Below are 21,978 nucleotides of genomic sequence, written 5' to 3'. Positions count from 1 at the left end.
GTGCGGTTCAACATAACCTCCTATGATGAATAAAAAATTTGGACTGCGTTTTCCCTCGCCCGGACGTGGGTCACCGGGGCCCTCCTCTGGAACCAAGCCTGGAGGTGGGGCTCGATGGCGAGCACCTGGTGGCCGGGCTTGCACCCATGGGGCTCGGCCAGGCACAGCCCAAAGAGGCAACGTGGGTCCCCCTTCCCATGGGCTCACCACCTATGGGAGGGGCCAAGGAGGTCGGGTGCAGTGTGAGTTGGGTGGTGGCCGAAGGCGGGGACCTTGGCGGTCCGTTCCTCAGCTACAGAAGCTGGCTCTTGGAACGTGGAATGTCACATCTCTGAAGGGGAAGGAGCCTGAGCTAGTGCGCGAGGTTGAGAGGTTCCGGCTAGATATAGTCGGGCTCACCTTGACGCATAGCTTGGACTCTGGAACCAATCTCCAAGAGGGGCTGGACTCTGTACCACTCTGGAGTTGCCCCCGGTGAGAGGCGCCGAGTGGGTGTGGGCATACTTATTGCCCCCCGACTTGGAGCCTGTACATTGGGGTTTACCCCGGTGGACGAGAGGGTAGCCTCCCTCCGCCTTCGGATGGGGGGATGGGTCCTAACTGTTGTTTGTGCGTATGCACCGAACAGCAGTTTGTAGTACCCACCCTTTTTGGAGTCCCTGGAGGGGGTGCTAGAGGACATACCTTCTGGGGACTCCCTCGTACTGCTGGGAGACTTCAATGCTAACGTGGGCAATGACAGTGAGACCTGGAAGCGTGTGATTGGGAGGAATGGCCCCCCCGATCTGAACCCGAGTGGTGTTTTTTTATTGGACTTCTGTGCTCGTCAAGGATTGTCCATAACAAACACCATGTTCAAGCATAGGGGTGTTCATATGTGCACTTGGCACCAGGACACCCTAGGCCTCAGTTCGATGATCGACTTTGTGGTCGTGTTGTCGGACTTGCGGCCACATGTCTTGGACACTCGGGTGAAGAGAGGGGCGGAGCTGTCAACTGATCACCACCTGGTGGTGAGTTGGCTTCGATGGTGGGGGAGGATGCCGGTCTGGCCTGGTAGGCCCAAACATGTTGTGAGGGTCTGCTGGGAGCGTCTGGCAGAGCCCCCTGTCAGAAGTAGCTTCAACTCCCACCTCCGGCAGAACTTTGACCACATCCCGAGGGAGGTGGGGGACATTGAGTCCGAATGGGCCATGTTCCGTGCCTCTATTGTTGAGGCAGCTGACTTGAGCTGCGGTCGGTGCCTGTCGTGGCGGCAATCCCCGAACCCATTGGTGGACACCGGTGGTGAGGGATGCTGTCAAGCTGAAGAAGGAGTCCTACCGGTCCCTTTTGTCCTGTGGGACTCTGGAGGCAGCTAATAGGTACCGGCAGGCCAAGCGGAATGCGGCTTTGGTGGTTGCTGAAGCAAAAACTCGGGCATGGGAGGAGTTTGGGGAGGCCATGGAGAACGACTTTCGGATGGCTTCGAGGAGATTCTGGTCCACCATCCGGCATCTCAGGAGGGGGAAGCAGTGCAGCGTCAACACTGTATATGGTGGTGATGGTGCGCTGCTGACCTCGACTCGGGACATTGTGGGTCGGTGGGGGGAGTACTTCGAAGACCTCCTCAATCCCAATAACATGCCTTCCAATGAGGAAGCAGAGCCTGGGGACTCGGAGGTGGGCTTCCCCATCTCTGGGACTGAGGTCACCGAGGTGGTCAAAAAACTCCTTGGTGGCAGGGCCCTGGGGGTGGATGAGATAAGCCCAGAGTTCCTCAAGGCTCTGGATGTTGTAGGGCTGTCTTGGTTGACACGTCTCTGCAACATCGCATGGATATCAGGGACAGTGCCTCTGGATTGGCAGACCGGGGTGGTGGTCCCCCTCTTTAAGAAGGGGGACCGGAGGGTATGTTCCAACTACAGAGGGATCACACTCCTCAGCCTCCCTGGAAAAGTCTACTCGGGGGTTCTGGAGAGGAGGGTCCGTCGGATAGTCGAACCTCGGATTCAGGAGGAACAGTGTGGTTTTCGTGATGGTCGCGGAACAGTGGACCAGCTCTACACCCTTAGCAGAGTCCTGGAGGGTGCATGGGAGTTCGTCCAACCAGTCTACATGTGTTTTGTGGACTTGGAAAAGGTGTTCGACTGTGTCCCTCGGGGAATCCTGTGGGGGGTGCTCCGAGAGTATGGGGTACCGGACCCCCTGATAAGGGAAGTTCGGTCCCTGTACAACCAGTGTCAGAGCTTGGTCCACATTGCCGGCAGTAAGTTGAACCCATTTCCAGTGAGAGTTGGACTCCGCCAGAGCTGCCCTTTGTCACCGATTCTGTTCATAACTTTTATGGACAGAATTTCTAGGCGCAGCCAGGGTGTTGAGGAGGTCCGGTTTGATGGACTCAGGATTGGGTCACTGCTTTTTGCAGATGATGTTGTCCTGTTTGCTTCATCAAGCTGTGATCTTCAGCTCTCTCTGGATTGGTTCGCAGCTGAGTGTGAAGCGGCTGGGATGGGAATTAGCACCTCCAAATCCGAGACCATGGTCCTCAGCCGGAAAAGGGTGGAGTGCCCTCTCAGGGTTGGGAGCGAGATCCTGCCTCAAGTGGAGGAGTTCAAGTATCTCAGGGTCTTGTTCACGCATGAGGGAAGAATGGAGCGTGAGATCGACAGGCGGATTGGTGCGGCATCCGCAGTGATGCGGGCTCTGCATCGGTCTGTCGTGGTGTAAAAGGAGCTGAGCCGTAAGGCAAAGCTCTCAGTTTACCAGTCGATCTATGTTCCTACCCTCACCTATGGTCATGAGCTATGGGTAGTGACCGAAAGAATGAGATCGCGAATACAAGTGGCTGAAATGAGTTTCCTCCGCAGGGTGTCTGTGCTCTCCCTTAAAGATAGGGCGAGAAGCTCAGTCATCCGACAGGGGCTCAGAGTAGAGCCGCTGCTCCTCCACATCGAGAGGAGTCAGATGAGGTGGCTCGGGCATCTGATCATGATGCCTCCTGGACGCCTCCCTGGTGAGGTGTTCCGGGCACGTCCAACTGGGAGGAGGCCCCGGGGAAAACCCAGGACATGCTGGAGGGACTATGTCTCCCGGCTGGCCTGGGAACGCCTCGGGATTCTCCCGGAAGAGCTAGAAGAAGTGGCCGGGGAGAGGGAAGTCTGGGTATCTCTGCTCAAGCTGCTGCCCCCGCGACCCGACCTCGGATAAGCAGAAGAGGATAGATGGATGGATGGATGGAAGATTCAAAAGATGATAGTGTAAACATTGGCATAATCTAAACATAAATTTTTAATTTATTTATTTTTTTTTTTTTAAATATTTTTATTTTATTAATTTTCATTGTAATCATTCCATACAAACAGATCAATTTATAACCCAACAAATTTGAAAACAAATCAAACCCCACCCCTGAGAAGGAGAGCTTAGCTAAAGGAAAATTTCTTTAAGCTTTTTAATAAGGCAACATTAGACAAAAGAAGGGGAGAAGTAAATATCTATATAAATAAGAGATGGAGAAGGGAGTTAAATGCAATAATAGTTAATTCTCTTATTCTAAAATAATATTGATTAAATCCTGCCAAGTTTTGAAAAAATTTTGTACAGATCCGCTAACTGAAAATTTGATTTTTTCCAATTTCAAATAATATAAAACATCGGTTTCCCACTGACTTGTAAGAGGAGAATTAGGATTCTTCCAATTTAACAAAATAAGTCTGCGTGCCAAGAGTGTAGTGAATGCAATCACCGTTTGCTTGTCCTTCTCCAATTCAAGTCCATCTGGAAGGACACCAAACACAGCTGTTAGTGGGTTAGGAGGGATTGTGATACTAAGGCTGTCTGAGAGGCACTTAAAAATTTTTGTCCAAAATGATGTTAGTTTGGTGCAGGCCCAGAACATGTGACCCAGTGAGGCAGGAGCTTGGTTGTAGCGCTCGCAGGTTGGATCCTGGCCTGGAAACATTTTGGACAGTTTTAAGCGAGACAGATGAGCTCGATATATAATTTTTAGTTGAATAATTCTATGCTTTGCGCATATAGAACTCGAGTGAATTCTCTGCTTTGCTACCTTCCACTCCTTTTCTGATATATTGATTAAGAGATCTTCTTCCCAATGTCCTCTTGGATCTTTGAAAGGTAGGGACTCTAAAAAGATTTTATATATTGCGGAAATAGTGTTTGTTTCCTCGGAATTGAGCAGTATTTTTTCCAGCATTGTGGAGGGTGCAAGGTGGGGGAAATCGGGCAATTTCTGTTTAACAAAATTTCTAATTTGAAGATAGTAAAAGAAATGTGTAGCTGGGAGGTTAAATTTTGAACGTAATTGTTCAAAAGATGTAAATATGTTGTCTATATAAAGATCTCTGAGCATTTTAATCCCAAAACTTTTCCAGGTATTAAAAACTGGATATACTTGCGAAGGTTGAAAGAGGTGGTTCCCTTGCAGAGGTGCCACTGATAAAAGATTTTCCATCTTAAAATGCTTCCTAATTTGGTTCCATATTCTGAGTGAGTAAAGCACAATTGGGTTATTAGTATATTTGCGATAACTTTCATTTATTGGAGAGCAGAGCAGGGAATATAAAGAAGTACTACAGGATTTTACTTCTATTGCAGACCAAGCCTGTGTATGTGCATTTATTTGTGTCCAGGTTTTTATGGCTTGTATGTTTGCTGCCCAGTAATAAAACTGAAAATTAGGTAAAGCCATGCCACCTTCTGCCTGAGGTCTTTGTAGGGTCGCTCTTCGGATACGTGGGTGTTTTGAGTTCCAAATGAATGAGGTTATTATTGAATCTAACTGTTTAAAAAACGATTTATTGATATATATTGAAATGTTTTGAAATAAAAAGAGAAGTTTAGGAAGGATATTCATCTTAACGATGTTAATTCTTCCGGCTAGAGTGAGATGAAGGGTTGACCATCTATGCAAGTCTTGCTTAATTTTTTCCATACAGACGCCAAAATTTTGTTGATAAAGAGCTTTATGTTTACTTGTGATATTTACCCCTAGGTATTTAAACTGATCTGCTATGGTAAAAGGTAGGGTGTCTAATTTATTATTATATGCTTGTGAGTTCACTGGAAAGAGTATACTTTTATTCAGATTAATTCTAAGACCAGATATCTTTTGAAATTCTGTTAGTGCTGTTAAAACAGCAGGGACAGTGTTTTCTGGGTCCGATATATATAAGACCATATCATCTGCATATAAAGAAATTTTCTGTTCCAGTCCTTCTCTGACAATCCCCTTTATCTGATGAGAATTTCGGCAGTGAACCGCCAGTGGTTCAATAGCGATTGCAAACAACAGTGGCGACAAGGGACATCCTTGTCTGGTACCACGTTCTAGTTTAAAGTAGTCTGAACAAATTTTATTAATACAAACTGAAGCTTCTGGACTGGTATACAGTAGTTTAATCCAAGCACAAATATTCGGGCCAAACCCAAATTTCTCCAATGCAGTGAAAAGGTAATTCCATTCGATCATGTCAAATGCCTTTTCTGCGTCTAATGATAGTAATATCTCTGGGGTGTTTGATTTTGCTGGTGAATATATAACATTAAACAAGCGTCGGAGATTTGAAGATAGATGTCGGCCTTTAATAAATCCAGTTTGATCTTGTGATATTACCGAGGACAGCACTTTCTCCATCCTTCTAGCTAGGATTTTTGAGAGTATCTTAACGTCATTATTCAGGAGTGAAATTGGTCTATATGATGCACATTGTAACAAGTCCTTATTTTGTTTAGGAAAGACGGTGATTAATGCTTGTCGAAATGTTTGAGGTAGTATTTGGTGGTCTTTAGCTTCTGTAAATGTTACCAATAAGAGTGGAGCTAGCTGAGTGGAGAATTTCTTATAAAACTCTACGGGGTAACAATCAGGGCCTGATGATTTCCCGCTTTGTAGTGACTTTATAGCGTCTAGTAATTCTGTTAGCGTTAGAGGTTTATCTAGTTCCTCAGCACTTAAAGCATCTATTTGTGGTATTTGTGAATTATCCAGAAATGCATTAGATTGCGTGTTGTCTTCTTTGGGCTCAGTGGAATATAAAGACTTATAGTAATCTCTAAATGTGTGCATTATTTTATTATGGTCGATGATTTCTTCTCCATTCTTGTTGGTGATTACTGGTATTGCATTGTGAACTTCTTGTTTATGAATTTGTTGAGCTAAAAGCTTATTAGCTTTTTCTCCGTGTTCATAGTAATGCTGTCTAGACTTATAAATAAGTTGTTCAGTTTCTTTAGTTGTTAAGATATTAAGTTCTGTATGCAGGGCCTGCCTTTTCCTGTGAAGAGCTTCACTTGGACGCCTGGCTTGTTCTTCATCTATTCTAGTAATTTCATTTCTTAGCTCTGACACTTTCTTGGTTTCTAATTTATTTCTATGGGAAAGATATGAAATAATCTGGCCTCTTAAGAAGGCCTTTAGAGTTTCCGAGAGTGTTCCTGCAGAAACCTCTGTAGACGTGTTTGTCTCTAGGAAGAAGCTGATTTGTTTGGATATAAATTCTGTGCAGTTCTCGTCTGCCAATAAAAGAGGGTTAAGACGCCATCTGCGAGGTGAGTACGAGGGGCTTATTGATTTTTAGCTCCAAGACTAGAGGGGCATGGTCAGAGATAACAATTGAGTCATATTTGCATGATTTAATTGTAGGCAGGAAATTATTATCTATAAAAAAAATAATCAATTCTTGAGTAGCTATAATGCACTGGTGAGTAGAACGAATATGTTCTTGAGTTTGGGTTAAGAAACCTCCAGGGGTCTGATAAGTTGTGATCATTTAAAAACTGTGTAATTATCTTTGCAGTATTAGATGTCTTCCCCCCTGTCACAGGAGTCCTATCTAAGAGTGGATTTAAAACACAATTAAAGTCCCCAGCCATTATAATTTTATGAGTGTTCACATTGGGAATGGATGCAAATAGATTTTGCATGAATTCCTTATCATCAACATTGGGTGCATAAACATTTATCAAAATCATTTTACTGTTATATAAGTTGCCCATGACCATCACATATCTCCCTTCAGGGTCCGACACTACCTCTGATGCTACAAATGGAACTGTTCTATGTATGAGAATTCCCACCCCTCTAGTTTTCTTTATAAAGCTAGAATGGAACATTTGGCCAGTCCAGTCTTTTTGTAATCTGAACTGATCCTTGGTTAGTAAGTGGGTCTCCTGTAGAAATACTATTTTAGCGTTTAAGCCTGTTAGGTGAGAGCATACTTTCTTTCTCTTTAATTCGTGATTCAGGCCTTTAACATTCCAGCTCACAAAGTTAACTGTCCCATCATGGAGACATTGATTCTGAGTTTTTAATGTCATTTTATAGTTTTAATTGGTAATATGGCAGTTTTAATCTTAGTTTCAAGATTCCCCATGAGTTGTTGCATGTTAGCCTGTTGTTGCATTGATATTTATAATTATAAGGATTATAAGAATAGATTAGATATAACCTGCTCTCCTTCTCTCCCCCCTTTATCCCCCCCCCCCCCCCCCATTTTGCCTCCCCACATGAGGCTAGACCCCACTTCGCGATGTTCCAGTCCTCTGACATACGAAGAGACAGAGCACGTCCAAAACAAAACAAACCCCACCCTGCAGCGGCGTTACAGAATTAAAACAGAGATATCTTTTACACTTAAATCCTTAATACTATCTGCCGAAAATGTTCTCATTAACAATATTTAAGCTTGAAATAATCTTCAGCGCTTTTAAGTTAAGATATTAAGATTAAAAAAAAAAAAAAAAAAAAAAAACAACCCTGGGAGTGATTTTAAAAACTAGTCTAGGATAAACCTGATAATTCATACTGTAATAGTATAATGGTAATTGTATAAATAGTAGAACAAGCATTAAACCAAGGGTATGAAGTTAAACAGTCTACTTTAAGGTATAGTAAAATAAAAAATAAAAATAAATAAATAAAAAAAATTTTAAAAAAAAAGAAATAAATAAATAAAACGAATCCTACTTTAATCACTTCCACATTTTCACACTCACGTCTATAACTCTATAACTCTGATTAAAACATAAACATATAACATATAAAGTCCAGATAAAAACAAAAAAAAGAAAATAAGAGATGTATAATTATAATACCAGTCTCTTTAAACATGGATCCAGCGATCAGATCATAGGTCTTTCCCGTGCCTTGATAGAATACGGCTCTTTAATTTTAATTAACTTTCAAAAAAGTGTCGGAAACAGCTTCTTTAATTCTTTTTCAGCTTCTTCTTTGCTGAAGAAAATATAATGTCGATCTTGAACTTCCACTTTCAGTTTGGCAGGATACAAGAGGCTGTATTTGATATCGGCTTCCCGTAGCATCCTTTTAATGTCGTTGTAGGATCTGCGTTTTGCAGCTGTTGATGGTGAGAAGTCGGGAAAAATACGAATAAGATTATTTTCGAATATAATCTCTTGCTTGTGTCTGAGAAGTGCCATCACATCAAGCTTACATCTTAGTCGTTCGAAGCGGACAATAAAAGACCTAGGTTTAAAGGCGCTTGGTATCTTTGTGCGATAAGCCGTGGCTATCTCATTGTCGAGTTTAAAGTCATCTCCAATTATTTTAGACAGTAATTCTACTGCAAATTTCACTGGGCTTGAGCTTTCTCGTTTCTCAGGTATACCCTCAATTCTTATATTATTTCTTCTGCACCCATCCTCCAGGGCTGCAAGTCTGTCTCCAAGTTTTTTGTATTCCGAGTTCGCAGCTGTGGCTTTTTCATCGGCGTTAGATGCCATTTGTTCCGCTGTTTCCACTCGAGCCATGAGTCCCTGCTTAACGTCTTCCAGCTGATCTGAAACGTCATTAATATGATCATCAAGCCTTTTCAGTTTGGAGTTAGTTTCTTCAATGTGTTCCACTAATTTCTCCAACATGCCTTTAAAGTTCACGTCGAAACGTTTAAATAGACGCGTTTCCTTATCTTTGTTATCCTTCTTGAGCTCAGTGGCCACCTTCTTAAGATCATTTGTGTTATCTTTCTTAAGCTCATTCATGGCCGTAACCATGGCAGTGGCCAGTGTAGTGTTCATCTCTTTCTGTGTAGCTATCTGTGTAGCGATCATCTCTTTCAGTTCGGACAGTTCGCTTCTGCTTTCGTGCTCCGCAAGTGAAAATGCAGCTCCTGTTACAGGCTCGCGATGAGTAGATGAGAGTACGTCCTGCAGAGCCCTTTCTAGTCTCGAATGATCCTCAGAAATCGGCGATCCCTCGCGACCTGTATCACTTGCGCCTTCGCTCCCATTTTCACTCTCGACTGGAGACGATACAATGGAGCGGGGTCCCAGGAATTCTGCGCACTCTTCTGCCTGTTCCAGGTCAGTCTCCGTGATGCCATACCTTACACTTGCACTCAGGCCGGAAGTCTGTCCGGACTTCGATGCAGCTTTAAGTTTCTTTTCCGGTTCTTTCTGACTTTTCTTCTTGTTACTCATGCTTATATATTGTAGTGGAAGTTCCTTGGTCGGGTTAAATACAGGATACCTCTAAATAATATGAAATACGTGGGAAAATAAAGCCGCTGCTAGCGGAGCTCTGCTTCAGACGTCCATCTCCTATAAACGGACGAAACCAAATCATAAATTTTTAATTTATAAAGGGTAAAGTAAGGTACCCTGTGATGAAAGTAATCTTTGATCTGCCAATGGAAAGATTGTTCTGGGGCATGTTGTATTCATCAGAGATATTTTTCACCATCACATATTATTCACTACTGCTGATTATATACATATCATTTTCTGTGTACAAACCAATACAGGTCTTGTTACCATGTGTGTGCTATTGGAAACCCTTCTTTTAATGATGCATTGTACTTTAAAGATTGTGTATTAATTCTGCCTAATAGATAGTTAAAAAGTGCTGTTCATTTTTTTAATAGATTTTTGAAGTGTTATAAATGTATGCTTCCTAAATATGTGAATTTGTGTGACATGGTGAAAAAAAATAGTTCAGATGTAAACTGACAAATTCTAGCAATAGCAGAGAATTATATGTTTTTATGTGATTGTTTAGAGTTCTAAACTCTTCCAATGTTCATGCATTATTTGTACCACATAAGGAAGTCACAAATACAGTGTAGCATATTATTTGTATGCAATGAAACAGTTTATTCTTAGCTTCAACCCCAGATTCTCAGAGCTCCCCTCCTGGATTGCTATGCCATCAGAAAGAGAGAGAGAAAGTGGTTCAGTAGCACCGGAGATGTAGACGTGAAAAAGTATCATGTCTGTAAATTACATTAAGTTATAAAATATAGAAGATTCATGGCAATTTTGCTGTTATTATTTTTGGGTGGGATATCTGCCATCTTAATGATGATGCCATTCGTCATTTCTTTGTTTCTCCACTCAAAGCATTCTTTTTCTGTCTGTCAATATCAGTCATACATCTAATTTCATGTAGATTTCTCTGCTCCTACTTGTGGTTTTCATTGCATAGCAATAAAAGAAAATTGGATTAAAATAAATACACTTTAGGATAAATTTGAATCACATAATATGTATGGATATAATACAAAGTACGTTTGTTGAGCTGTACGTGTGCATGTATTGTTTTGTTTCATAAGGCAGGTTTATTTACGCTGACAATTGCACTGAAAATATGTTGCAACAGATTGTAATTCACTGAAGGTAACTGAGGCTAAGCTTTATCTGACAAAAAAACACAAAGAGTATTATGTTGTACATTGCTGCTGCTTATGAAATAGATAACTTTACCTCCCTTTTACAAGTACTGTTTTTAAAATTTAAGTTATTAAATGTAAATAAATCATCTGCATATTTATGAAGCAAATTAAGTTTAAGAGTAAACGTATTCTCAACTTGGTTCACATAATACAAGTAATGTAACACGTTCCCACCAATTCAAACATAAATAAATTAACCGTTGACTTGTACCTTATAGATAGATACATACATACATACATACATACAGTGGTGTGAAAAACTATTTGCCCCCTTCCTGATTTCTTATTCTTTTGCATGTTTGTCACACAAAATGTTTCTGATCATCAAACACATTTAACCATTAGTCAAATATAACACAAGTAAACACAAAATGCAGTTTTTAAATGATGGTGTTTATTATTTAGGGAGAAAAAAAATCCAAACCTACATGGCCCTGTGTGAAAAAGTAATTGCCCCCTTGTTAAAAAATAACCTAACTGTGGTGTATCACACCTGAGTTCAATTTCCGTAGCCCCCCCCAGGCCTGATTACTGCCACACCTGTTTCAATCAAGAAATCACTTAAATAGGAGCTGCCTGACACAGAGAAGTAGACCAAAAGCACCTCAAAAGCTAGACATCATGCCAAGATCCAAAGAAATTCAGGAACAAATGAGAACAGAAGTAATTGAGATCTATCAGTCTGGTAAAGGTTATAAAGCCATTTCTAAAGCTTTGGGACTCCAGCGAACCACAGTGAGAGCCATTATCCACAAATGGTAAAAACATGGAACAGTGGTGAACCTTCCCAGGAGTGGCCAGCCGACCAAAATTACCCCAAGAGCGCAGAGACGACTCATCCGAGAGATCACAAAAGACCCCAGGACAACGTCTAAAGAACTGCAGGCCTCACTTGCCTCAATTAAGGTCAGTGTTCACGACTCCACCATAACAAAGAGACTGGGCAAAAACGGCCTGCATGGCAGATTTCCAAGACGCAAACCACTGTTAAGCAAAAAGAACATTAGGGCTCATCTCAATTTTGCTAAGAAACATCTCAATGATTGCCAAGACTTTTGGGAAAATACCTTGTGGACTGATGAGTCAAAAGTTGAACTTTTTGGAAGGCAAATGTCCTGTTACATCTGGCGTAAAAGGAACACAGCATTTCAGAAAAAGAACATCATACCAACAGTAAAATATGGTGGTGGTAGTGTGATGGTCTGGGGTTGTTTTGCTGCTTCAGGACCTGGAAGGCTTGCTGTGATAGATGGAACCATGAATTCTACTGTCTACCAAAAAATCCTGAAGGAGAATGTCCGGCCATCTGTTCGTCAACTCAAGCTGAAGCGATCTTGGGTGCTGCAACAGGACAATGACCCAAAACACACCAGCAAATCCACCTCTGAATGGCTGAAGAAAAACAAAATGAAGACTTTGGAGTGGCCTAGTCAAAGTCCTGACCTGAATCCAATTGAGATGCTATGGCATGACCTTAAAAAGGCGGTTCATGCTAGAAAACCCTCAAATAAAGCTGAATTACAACAATTTTGCAAAGATGAGTGGGCCAAAATTCCTCCAGAGCACTGTAATAGACTCATTGCAAGTTATCGCAAACGCTTGATTGCAGTTATTGCTGCTAAAGGTGGCCCAACCAGTTATTAGGTTCAGGGGGCAATTACTTTTTCACACAGGGCCATGTAGGTTTGGATTTTTTTTTTCTCCCTAAATAATAAAAACCACCATTTACAAACTGCATTTTGTGTTTACTTGTGTTATATTTGACTAATGGTTAAATGTGTTTGATGATCAGAAACATTTTGTGTGACAAACATGCAAAAGAATAAGAAATCAGGAAGGGGGCAAATAGTATTTCACACCACTGTATACTGTATATGTACACGCATATAGGTTTTCAATTAATCACACAATAACAAAAAAACACAGTCTAGCCAGAGACTGTGGTATAATAACTAATTATAATTTGTAAAACAGGCCTCTAATACTGCTCCCAGAGGCACCATGGTGCGATGAGTGTTGTGCAAAATTTAATTTTCAGGTTGACAAGAGTATCATACAAATGGTAGGTGGTACTGTTTATGACAGGGAGCTTAGCTAGCATCCTTCTTTCTTCTTCTGGCCTCCAGAAAGACCTAGTTGTTGGTATCTTCTGTTCTTGTGCAACTGCCCAAGTATACCACTGCATGAAAACAGTACACATCAGCTTTTGTCCTGGTCACTGCTCAGAAACTGTTTTAACTCACATTGTAAATGATATTTTGATCTCCTCCTATGCAGAATTTGAATTTAGTTGACCAATCATTTATTTGTCTTAGATGATTAACTTCATACTCATCCAGTCATTTCAAACTTTGCAATTCTACATATACTGCTCCCTTATTTTTTGGTGCAGTTAGAGATGGTGCCTCTCTAACCCACACCTTTAATCTTATCTCATCGATTAGAGCTTTGGGAGATACCCATAGCCTAGAGATTCACATTCCTTTTCCATCCAAGACTGTGAAAGTTTAAATAATGTGTTCAGTATTGACCAGAAGAAGTGTAATTATTGTGTATTAGTTTAAGCAGATTGTGTTTGTCAATTATTTTGACTTAGCTGAATGGAGATCAGGTTACATTTTCTAAGAAGTTAATACAGAAAGGTAACTAGTTCCAAACGGTTCACAAATATTTTTTACATCAGCATAATGTTAAATGCTGTTGTGAATTATTCTGTGGTTTTGTTCATTATAAATAACGAGGTTGATTGATTGACCACTAAAATTTTGTATGGTGTTTTTAGCTGTTTGCTCTAAATTACTGCTTTAGCAGTATTATTGTTTAAATTAAGAGAACCTTTGTAAGATTAGATTTTAGAGCAATCGAAAGCGTGATGTTTACTTTAAAGAATATTTCAAAGAATACAGTCAGTTACCCTGGCTGCTGTGTTGGGTGTCTGGGGTGCAGTTTGTGAGCCCCAACAGCTGTACATTTCTTAGCATCAAATCCAGTGGTACACCATTCATTTGGCTTTAGTGTGGACAGTCTCAGTTTGAGTGAACTAGTGACTGTGATTTTTGTGATCACTTCAGGGATACGAAGACCAAATGATAATCACATTATTTCCCTTTTTGCTTCACTGCTGCACTGTTATCATGGAGTTTTACTGTACAGTATTTGTATTGTATTATTGAATATAAGGCATTTGTAGGCTACTGTATTTTTGTCAAATTAACAGGTCTTCATGTAAAGCAGGCAAATCCTAACACAAATTATTATTGTGTAAATAATGTATTGTTTACTATCTACTCAGTTTGAATAATTAAATTTTGGACTGTGTTTGATGTTCTATAAATAAAAATAAATATTGGCTCTGGCTGGAAACGGGTTGTGGAAGTGGGGCCTGGTGTCCTGTCAGGTTCAGGTGCCCATGGATTTGGGATCTGCTCCAGCATTCTTTTTTCTGTTTGCACTTCTCAGTTGATAGAAGAAATCCTTAGCTTGAAAAAACTAACTCTTTTGTCTTCAAATGTATTCTTCACCTACTTTTCACTATCCTTTAGTATAAGGGGCGCTCAGAAACTTTACAGAAAAGGTGATTTTGCATTGACAACTATTGGACATTGTTGTTTCATCTCTCAGTCAGTGCAAATTAAAGAGAATCAGTTGACAGTTTTAAGTACTTTACAAAGTATGCAAAACTCAATATGACTGACATTGTTATTGTCTAAAGCAGTATCAAGTGAAAGATTAAAAGTTGACCCAAGGCCATTGAATAATAATACTGTTCCTAAACACACCATCTACAATACACTAGAGAATAGGAAATTACTGAAAGTGACAGTGTTGTTGAGGTCTATGTGTGTAAAGTGTCTTGTGTTCTATCTGAATTTACAATTTCTGGATAAACACAAAATGTTCTGTTTAAACAGACATTTTTTTTTAAATTTCAGCTTAAGTATAAGGGCTCATTTATACTTCACGCTCAGAACGCGTACGTGCCCGCATCATGGCCGCCACGCGTTCTGAGCGTTCATTTGATGCGTCCTCTGAGCAGGTCCTCAGGAATTAACGTGACGCGTGCGTGAGTTGCAGTACCAGCCAAAAGTCGGGGGGCGCAGTGTGCTAAAAGTTGGAATGTGACGTCAGAGTCTCTGTTTACTATCTACATGTGACAGAAAGCCACTTTGCGGATCCTACAAGATCGGTGTGCGCGCTTCGATATTTAATAAATGGTTCGATGTGGTGAAGCAAAATGCCGACATACAGATGTATTCATGGTGCTTTTATATTCAAGCGTCGCATATTCCTGATCGTAATGACACGATACGTTTTAAAATTCTCACATACCGTCTTTTGTGCCATCTTTTTTTCTAGGGCTTCCTCTGCTCCTGACAACAGCGAATCGCTAGCAATAGATCGCCACACTGAGCACATTAAATGTATGATATTCCAACTCTCTGCACATTTAGAATCCTTAGATCTATACTTGATATCGCTTTCATGATGAAAAGCATTAAAGTATGTATATTACATTTTACAGATAAATCGGTAATTTCGTTTAAATAATGAATACTGTTAATAATTACTAATTACACACATGGGGTGACACAGTGGCAGAGCGTTAGCGCAGCTGTCTTGCAGGCAGTCACGTCGCTGATATTCCCTGCCTGGAGTTTACATGTTTTCCTGCTGGGTTTCCTCAGTGTGCTCCAGTTTCCTTCCAAAGATATGCGGATTTGGGGATTTGGTGCCACTAAAATGACGCTAGTGTATGTGTGTGCTTGTATTCACCTTGCGATGAGCCGAGGCATCGTCCAGGGATTGTTTCTCACTCGTGCCCAATGCTTGCTGGAATGGACACATCCCTGGATTTAATCAATAAACATCCTTTTCAGAGATATTGCGGTAAGGTGTCATCGGAATTTAATGGGTGTTCAAGGTAATTCACAACACAGAGAAGCCAAACATGTTCTCACCATGACAATATCTAGCACTGCCACCTGGCGGATTCCTCCAGATTTACGGAAAGTATGCGCACAAGTATAAACACTTCAACGCTTGCGTAGCAGGAGTGTCCGCTGCAGCATGCATCGCGTTGCATGAAGTATAACTCCAGCCTAAGAGATTATCTAAACCAGTAGTTCCATATTTTAGTAGAACATTACTGTAAATGCAGGCATTGCTTTGCATATGGATATGTACAGTTTATATGTTTATTTGATCTAACTAGTTTTGCTAATTAGTTAAAACCTGCAGTGACTCTAATTGACCCTTTTTACTGTTTTTTTTAGATGATGATGATAACATTAAAACAAATATACCTAAAAGAAAGAGAAGAAGAAATAAGACTGGTATAAAAAAATTGTCAGCCTGTGAAACTATTCAGAATACTACTGACACAGATTTGAGTTCTTTAAAAACCAGCAAGAACAGAAAGCGAAAGTTGAAAAAAAAGAGACACAAAGAAAAGCTTCATTCTGCAGGGATGTTGTGCAAGTCTGTTGCTGTGGAGTTTACTTATCAACCAAAGGAAACAAAAAGTGCAACAGACGATGAGAAAATGAGTGAGGGGAAAATAGCAGAGTTGCAGGAATTCTTTCAGTCAACACTGGAGTTGTATTTTGCAGACTGTGAGTTAACTGGCAGTGCCTCTTATCAAATTTTAATGAAAATGTTAGACTTTATAAAAAATATCAATAATAAATTATGTTTTTAAATAAAAAGCTCTCTCTTATATACCCTTATTGCTAAATTAACAGTCAAATATTTCTTTTGCCTTCCAAAATTCCCTGAATCTTATATAAAATATTTGGCGCAATAATTTGCTGTGTTCCTTATGCTGTGAAAGTTGTAATATAATATATGATTGTTTATGACTTTAGTCTTAAATACATTGGTTTAATTCATAAAAGAACTAAAATACACATGGTTTAAACACATATGATGAATATGCACATGTGAAAAAATGGAGTATAATATTTTCTGCCATTTAGTGGGAGAATTTTGGTCTGCTTAATTCACTTTCATGGTCATAGGGAACAAGAAAGAAGTCTGCTGCAGGACACACTTATTCACACACACATCCAGTCAGTCATTAACCAACCAACACTCTATCCTAACACAGGCTCACGGGGTACTGCTGGAGCCAATCCCAGCCAACACAGGGCGTAAGGCAGGTAGAAATCCCGGGCAGGGCACACACACCCACACACCAACCACACACTAGGGACAATGTAGGATCGCCAATGCACCTAACCTACATGTCTTTGGACTGTGGGAGGAAACCCATGCAGACACGAGGAGAACATGCAAACTCCACACAGGAAGGACCCGGGGAGAAAACCCAGGTCTCCTTACTGCGAAGCAGCAGCGCTACCACTGCGCCACTGTGCTGCCCCACATTCAGTCATATTAGGCCAAATTTTAAGTACAAATTCATGTCTTTTGGATATTCAGGGAAAACAGTCACATAGAGAATACGAAGGCTCCATATAGAAGGTGATCAGACTGAGGTTTCAACCATTCCTGCACTGGTTATGAGGTAATAGCCTTAGAAAGCATGCTACCCAGCAGGTATGATTTGTTATTTTTTTATTTTCTAATCTATTGGTAACTTTCAAAATAAAGAAACCCTCTGCAATGATGGTTATAATTCTAAGGCCACAACACAGAGCTAGAATAACATCCATACTTCTTAACAAAGGTTCTGCAAGTGTCTCCAGCTGTACTTTTATGATATGACCCCATTGTTGTATGATAAATTCTATCATGTAGTGGTTTGCTGATGACATTCCGTAAGGGGTCTCTCTTTATAAAAAGCACACACACATGTATATACATACAGTATATATGTCCCTGACATTACAGGTCATTTATTATCCCATAAACTTCGCTTTGTGATTTTACTTTATTTAGTCTATCAGACCTCCATAACAAGCATAGAATTCCATTTTAACCTCTTAGGTTGTCTGATTTAATCATACATCTTATAGTACAGTATAATATGTTACTTCAAATCTTCATTTCTATCCTTTACTACACTTTAACTAATACAAAAAAAAAAAATTCCTATTTTAGTTATCTTTATCTCAGTTTGTGCTTCAGCATGAAAAATGTAATCAGGTAAACAGAGACAGTCTCTGAATTTATTTTTTTTTTTCCAAGTTTATTCTTTTTAAGAATGCATTCAAAATGAATATAACGGCAGTTTTCTTCTTGCAATTTCTTTTTTCTCTCAATAGTCTTTTAACAACTTTTTACATCATCACCTGCACATATTCTTTGTAAGCCATTTCTTTTTTCCCTTTCATTACACCAAAACCTGCTTTTGTAGCAGTGATGCCACTTTTACAGATGTTCTGTTGTATTTTAGCATTTGATGGATTGAGTTAGGTTGATTTCAAGGGATTTAGATTGTGGTAGTGTATGCATTTCATGCTTCTCAAGCCATTGATTGACCACTTATGTCATGTAGATTAATTTCATTACAACAAGGACAGAAATTCATTATCACAGGATTAACTCAGAAGTGGGATAGGTTAGCCACAGCAGAAAAACTGCAAATCACAGTATAACATCCACCAAAACCCTTAATTTTTGGATTCTTTATTGTGTGTGCTACATAGGCACTTGTTGAATTGTTCAGAACAATGAGAAAGATGATTTAGAAAGATGCCTTTTTTTCTAATTCAGTAAACCACTGTTTATGTTCCTTTCCCCACTCAATTATCAAAAATGATTTTGGGGGCTAATAAAGGTTATAGCACATCCTAAACATTTTTTTTAATCAAACTAATGTTCTTGATGTACTTTGTGACAAAACTCTTATTGTTACGTTCAACTGACAATCACATGAGTCAAAGTTGCTTGTCTATTTTTCATTACAGCTTGAGTCAATTTGAAGAATTTGAGGGTGGATTGATGCATTATCATATGAGTTCCTCTATGGAAAAATATTTGCAATAGCTATCAAAAAATATTTTAAAGCAGTTTCAAGAGACACATTACAATTTTAAGAGTACAAGACTATAGTTTGATTCCAATCCACCACAGCGTAGTTTGTTCATGCGTTCACTGAACAGTTGAAATAGATGTAAAAATGCCCTTTAATCTCCTCGTATTCTCTTCTGATTATACAAAAATCCTCACCTCTTTTGATTCAAAGGTATATTTAATTATATGGGCATGTGTCCATGCACAGATTTTAACTCAGCACTAAAATTGTGGGTTTAAAATTGCTTATAGACAAAAGAGGGGTGCTCATTCACAAGGTACTACCACCACCAGAATGGAAGGCCAGAACACAATGTACTGTTATGCATACACCTCCACTGAAGAATTTTATAGCGGTGCACTCCCTACCTACAATAATACATTTTGAGATCACATTTTTGAATTCTTAAGCATGATATATGTATTATCCTCACTTGCTAAATGTGATTTCTGTTATGAATATTGAAAATGTAGATTTGTGTCCAGCAAATAATTTATTTCAATTATTTTTTGTAACTCACAAAAATGGGTAGTCCCTTAATCCACTGCATTTCAAATGTTTGTTACTGTGTTTTACATTGTGCTAAATTAGTCTATTATTATGCCTTATTTCCATTAAATTAATTTATTTGGTCATATACTGTATAGTTACAGGACAGTGTTTAACTTTTCTTGCTTATAGTTCTAGGATCAGATTCAGTTAATCACCCAATCATTGTCAGGTTGGTTAATTAACTATTAATGGTGTGATACAAGTGACAGTTGTTGTGTGCCACAGTGTGCATTGCAATCGAGTTGTATTTTACCCAAATTTGCACCCAGAGATACTGGCTTATGCTTCGGGTTCTTGCAGAATTTGATTGGACAAACTCGTTATTTTTCTTTTTCAAAAAGATGGATCCTATGACAGAAAAAACCTGAAATAGTGAAATAAAATTTTTGCTGAACCAAAAGGTTAGGAGAAAAACATTAGGTTTTGTCTGTCCCTCCATTTCTCTCTGCTCTTCCCTCTCACCCCCTACATAATCCAAATATGTGGCGTTAGTTTGTCCAATGCAGCTGATGTTGAGACTGAGGTATAAACCAGCATCTTTTAAAATGTCTAATCTAGCCACTAGCTGTATGTTTTCTTGCCAAGGCTGCAATAAGACAATGTTAATCAGAAAGGCTGTAGTAAATGTCTCATCTATCAGATGTTGCAAATTTACTGGTGTCTTATATTGTCCAAAGGAAAGAATTTAATACTCCCGTTGCCTAGAAGAGATTTTAACAGCTATTTTCACTTTTGCGGCCTCATTCAAAGGCATCTGTTAGTACCTTTTCATGACAAGCTGATACAGAGTATATAGGTGATTCAGTAAGTGAAGACAGCACTGTGAGAAAAGACATACTAGATTATGGTTGATGCTGACAATCATACAAGCACATGCAGTACATTTCCCAGCTCCTATCACTTGTTTTAATTCCCTTTATTATTAACCTGCTGGTTTAAAAATGTTCGTTCATAGCTTGCACTTTCTTTCACATAGTCAAAGTGATGTCATCAAATAAAATCTCAGATGTCACTTTGGGTATGTTGTATTGCATTGTTCTATGCGTTTGCTAAATTTGTGTGTTAGGTTTTGTAAGAAATCCTACTTTTTAGTTTTCAATTTAACGTACATTATTGATACTGCATAGCACAAATGTCACTAGAAAAGCATCCTGTAATTAAACATTCTGCGCTTTAGTTGAAAGTTATATAGAAATGAACATTCAATTATTGTGAACTGAAGAAATTAGAATTTAAACAAAATTTTAATGAAAGTTTGAAAAAAAAATTTCAGATCTTCATTTTTGTTAGTGCATTTGAATTCCAGATACAGTCTGGCTGTAGAACTGTGTTATTACTTCATCCACTGTGTAAACACAAGGAAGTTCAGCAAGTACAGAAGTTGCCTGGAGTTGACTTGGAGTTATTCCTTTTTTTATGCTTTATTGAACAACCCTCGTAAACCATTTTAAGAATTCTATAAACAGTATTATCACAGTGAGAGCAAGCTTTCTGCTGTTTAAGGAGGATGTCTCTGATGTTACATTTCTGGAAAACCGAATGTCTATTTTCACACCTTTGAAATACCATTTTAAGTTCTCTTTATAAAAAATTTTTTGTGAGGGATGTGAATAAATATATGTATTTAATGACTGTTTATAAATGATTGTTTGGAAACTCTAGTTAAATGGTTACTCTTCAAACATACATAAAACGAACACTGACATTTATTATATGTGAGGCAAATCAGGCCAATTGCAGATAATTAGAACAGTGAAAGGTACTGTGCTATTCTTAATGTTTCCAGCCTTTCTGAACCAAAAGTGATGTCTGCATTTGTTTTTTGAACAACAGAAGAACTCACTATGAATGATATTCATTTGTTAGTAAATGTAAATGGCAGATATTAATCAATTGCTTTATTTTCACTTCAGACATTGCTTTTAATTGTTATGTTTACTCTCACCTAGGTTCAACTAAAAATCCGGAGTCCATAGTTTCTCCTTCAATTTTTCATCTCATTCTCGAAAAGCTTTCCACTCGAGCCATTGTCTCCTCAGATATGGCACTGCTATTTCAAATGAAATCTTTCATCCTCCAACAGGATATTGAAAATCTAAAGAATTCTCTGGATACTTTTCAGACTAATACAAAGATGCCTCCTGGTATGTGCATTTCCTGTCTGCCTGTTTCTCTTAGTTCAAAATGATTGCATTGCTCTCTTGATATGCTGGATGTTTTTTTTTTTTTTCTTATTTTATCACATCAAATCACAATAGAGACTAAATACTTCAGCTATTGTAATTCAGTTTGCTCTGTAAGAGTACTACTTTAAGCCAGCAGTCAATCTTATAATAAGATCAGTCTTATAATAAGATCAGTCTACTTTTTTTAGAGTTGGGATTATGTCTATATTTTCAAACATGGCAGGTCTTGTGTATTTAGGCAGTTCATTGTACTGCACAGAGTTTATTCCAGTAGCATTTTGTCACTCTTCTGGCTGTTATGACAAGAGCAGTGTATTATATTATGATGATTGAAGACTCTATGAGATTTATGAATTTCTATACAATGTCCCTTTTGGTAATATTACCTGCTTAGTAGGAGTTTGATGCTTTTAACACTAAAGTTATGTTCAATTACTAGTATAGTGCATTTTTTGTATTTTTACTGTTGATGAATACAGTGCTTTTTGGGGTCTTTGAATTGTAACAAATGGTTTATAATTGATTTAAGACAGTTATGTTAAGGTAAATCAGATTCAAGTGCTGTATTATTAGAAGA

General features: G+C 39.2%; 1 protein-coding gene across 2 annotated transcripts in view; it reads left to right on the top strand.

Annotated features, from left to right (window-relative positions):
- Nucleotides 1–21,978, top strand: part of LOC114648622 (glutamate-rich protein 1) — a 70,274-nt gene that overhangs the window by 44,150 nt on the left and 4,146 nt on the right. For both annotated transcript variants that reach the window (XM_028797762.2, XM_028797763.2), the window contains exons 5-6: nt 15,962–16,300; nt 21,165–21,359. In XM_028797762.2, the coding sequence (XP_028653595.1) occupies nt 15,962–16,300; nt 21,165–21,359 (534 nt within the window). The remainder of the gene's footprint in view (nt 1–15,961; nt 16,301–21,164; nt 21,360–21,978) is intronic.

Source organism: Erpetoichthys calabaricus, chromosome 3, assembly GCF_900747795.2.
Source record: "Erpetoichthys calabaricus chromosome 3, fErpCal1.3, whole genome shotgun sequence".
NCBI lineage: Eukaryota > Metazoa > Chordata > Cladistia > Polypteriformes > Polypteridae > Erpetoichthys > Erpetoichthys calabaricus.
Note: the sequence above shows the minus strand (reverse complement) of the source record. Positions and strands in the feature narration are given on the sequence as shown.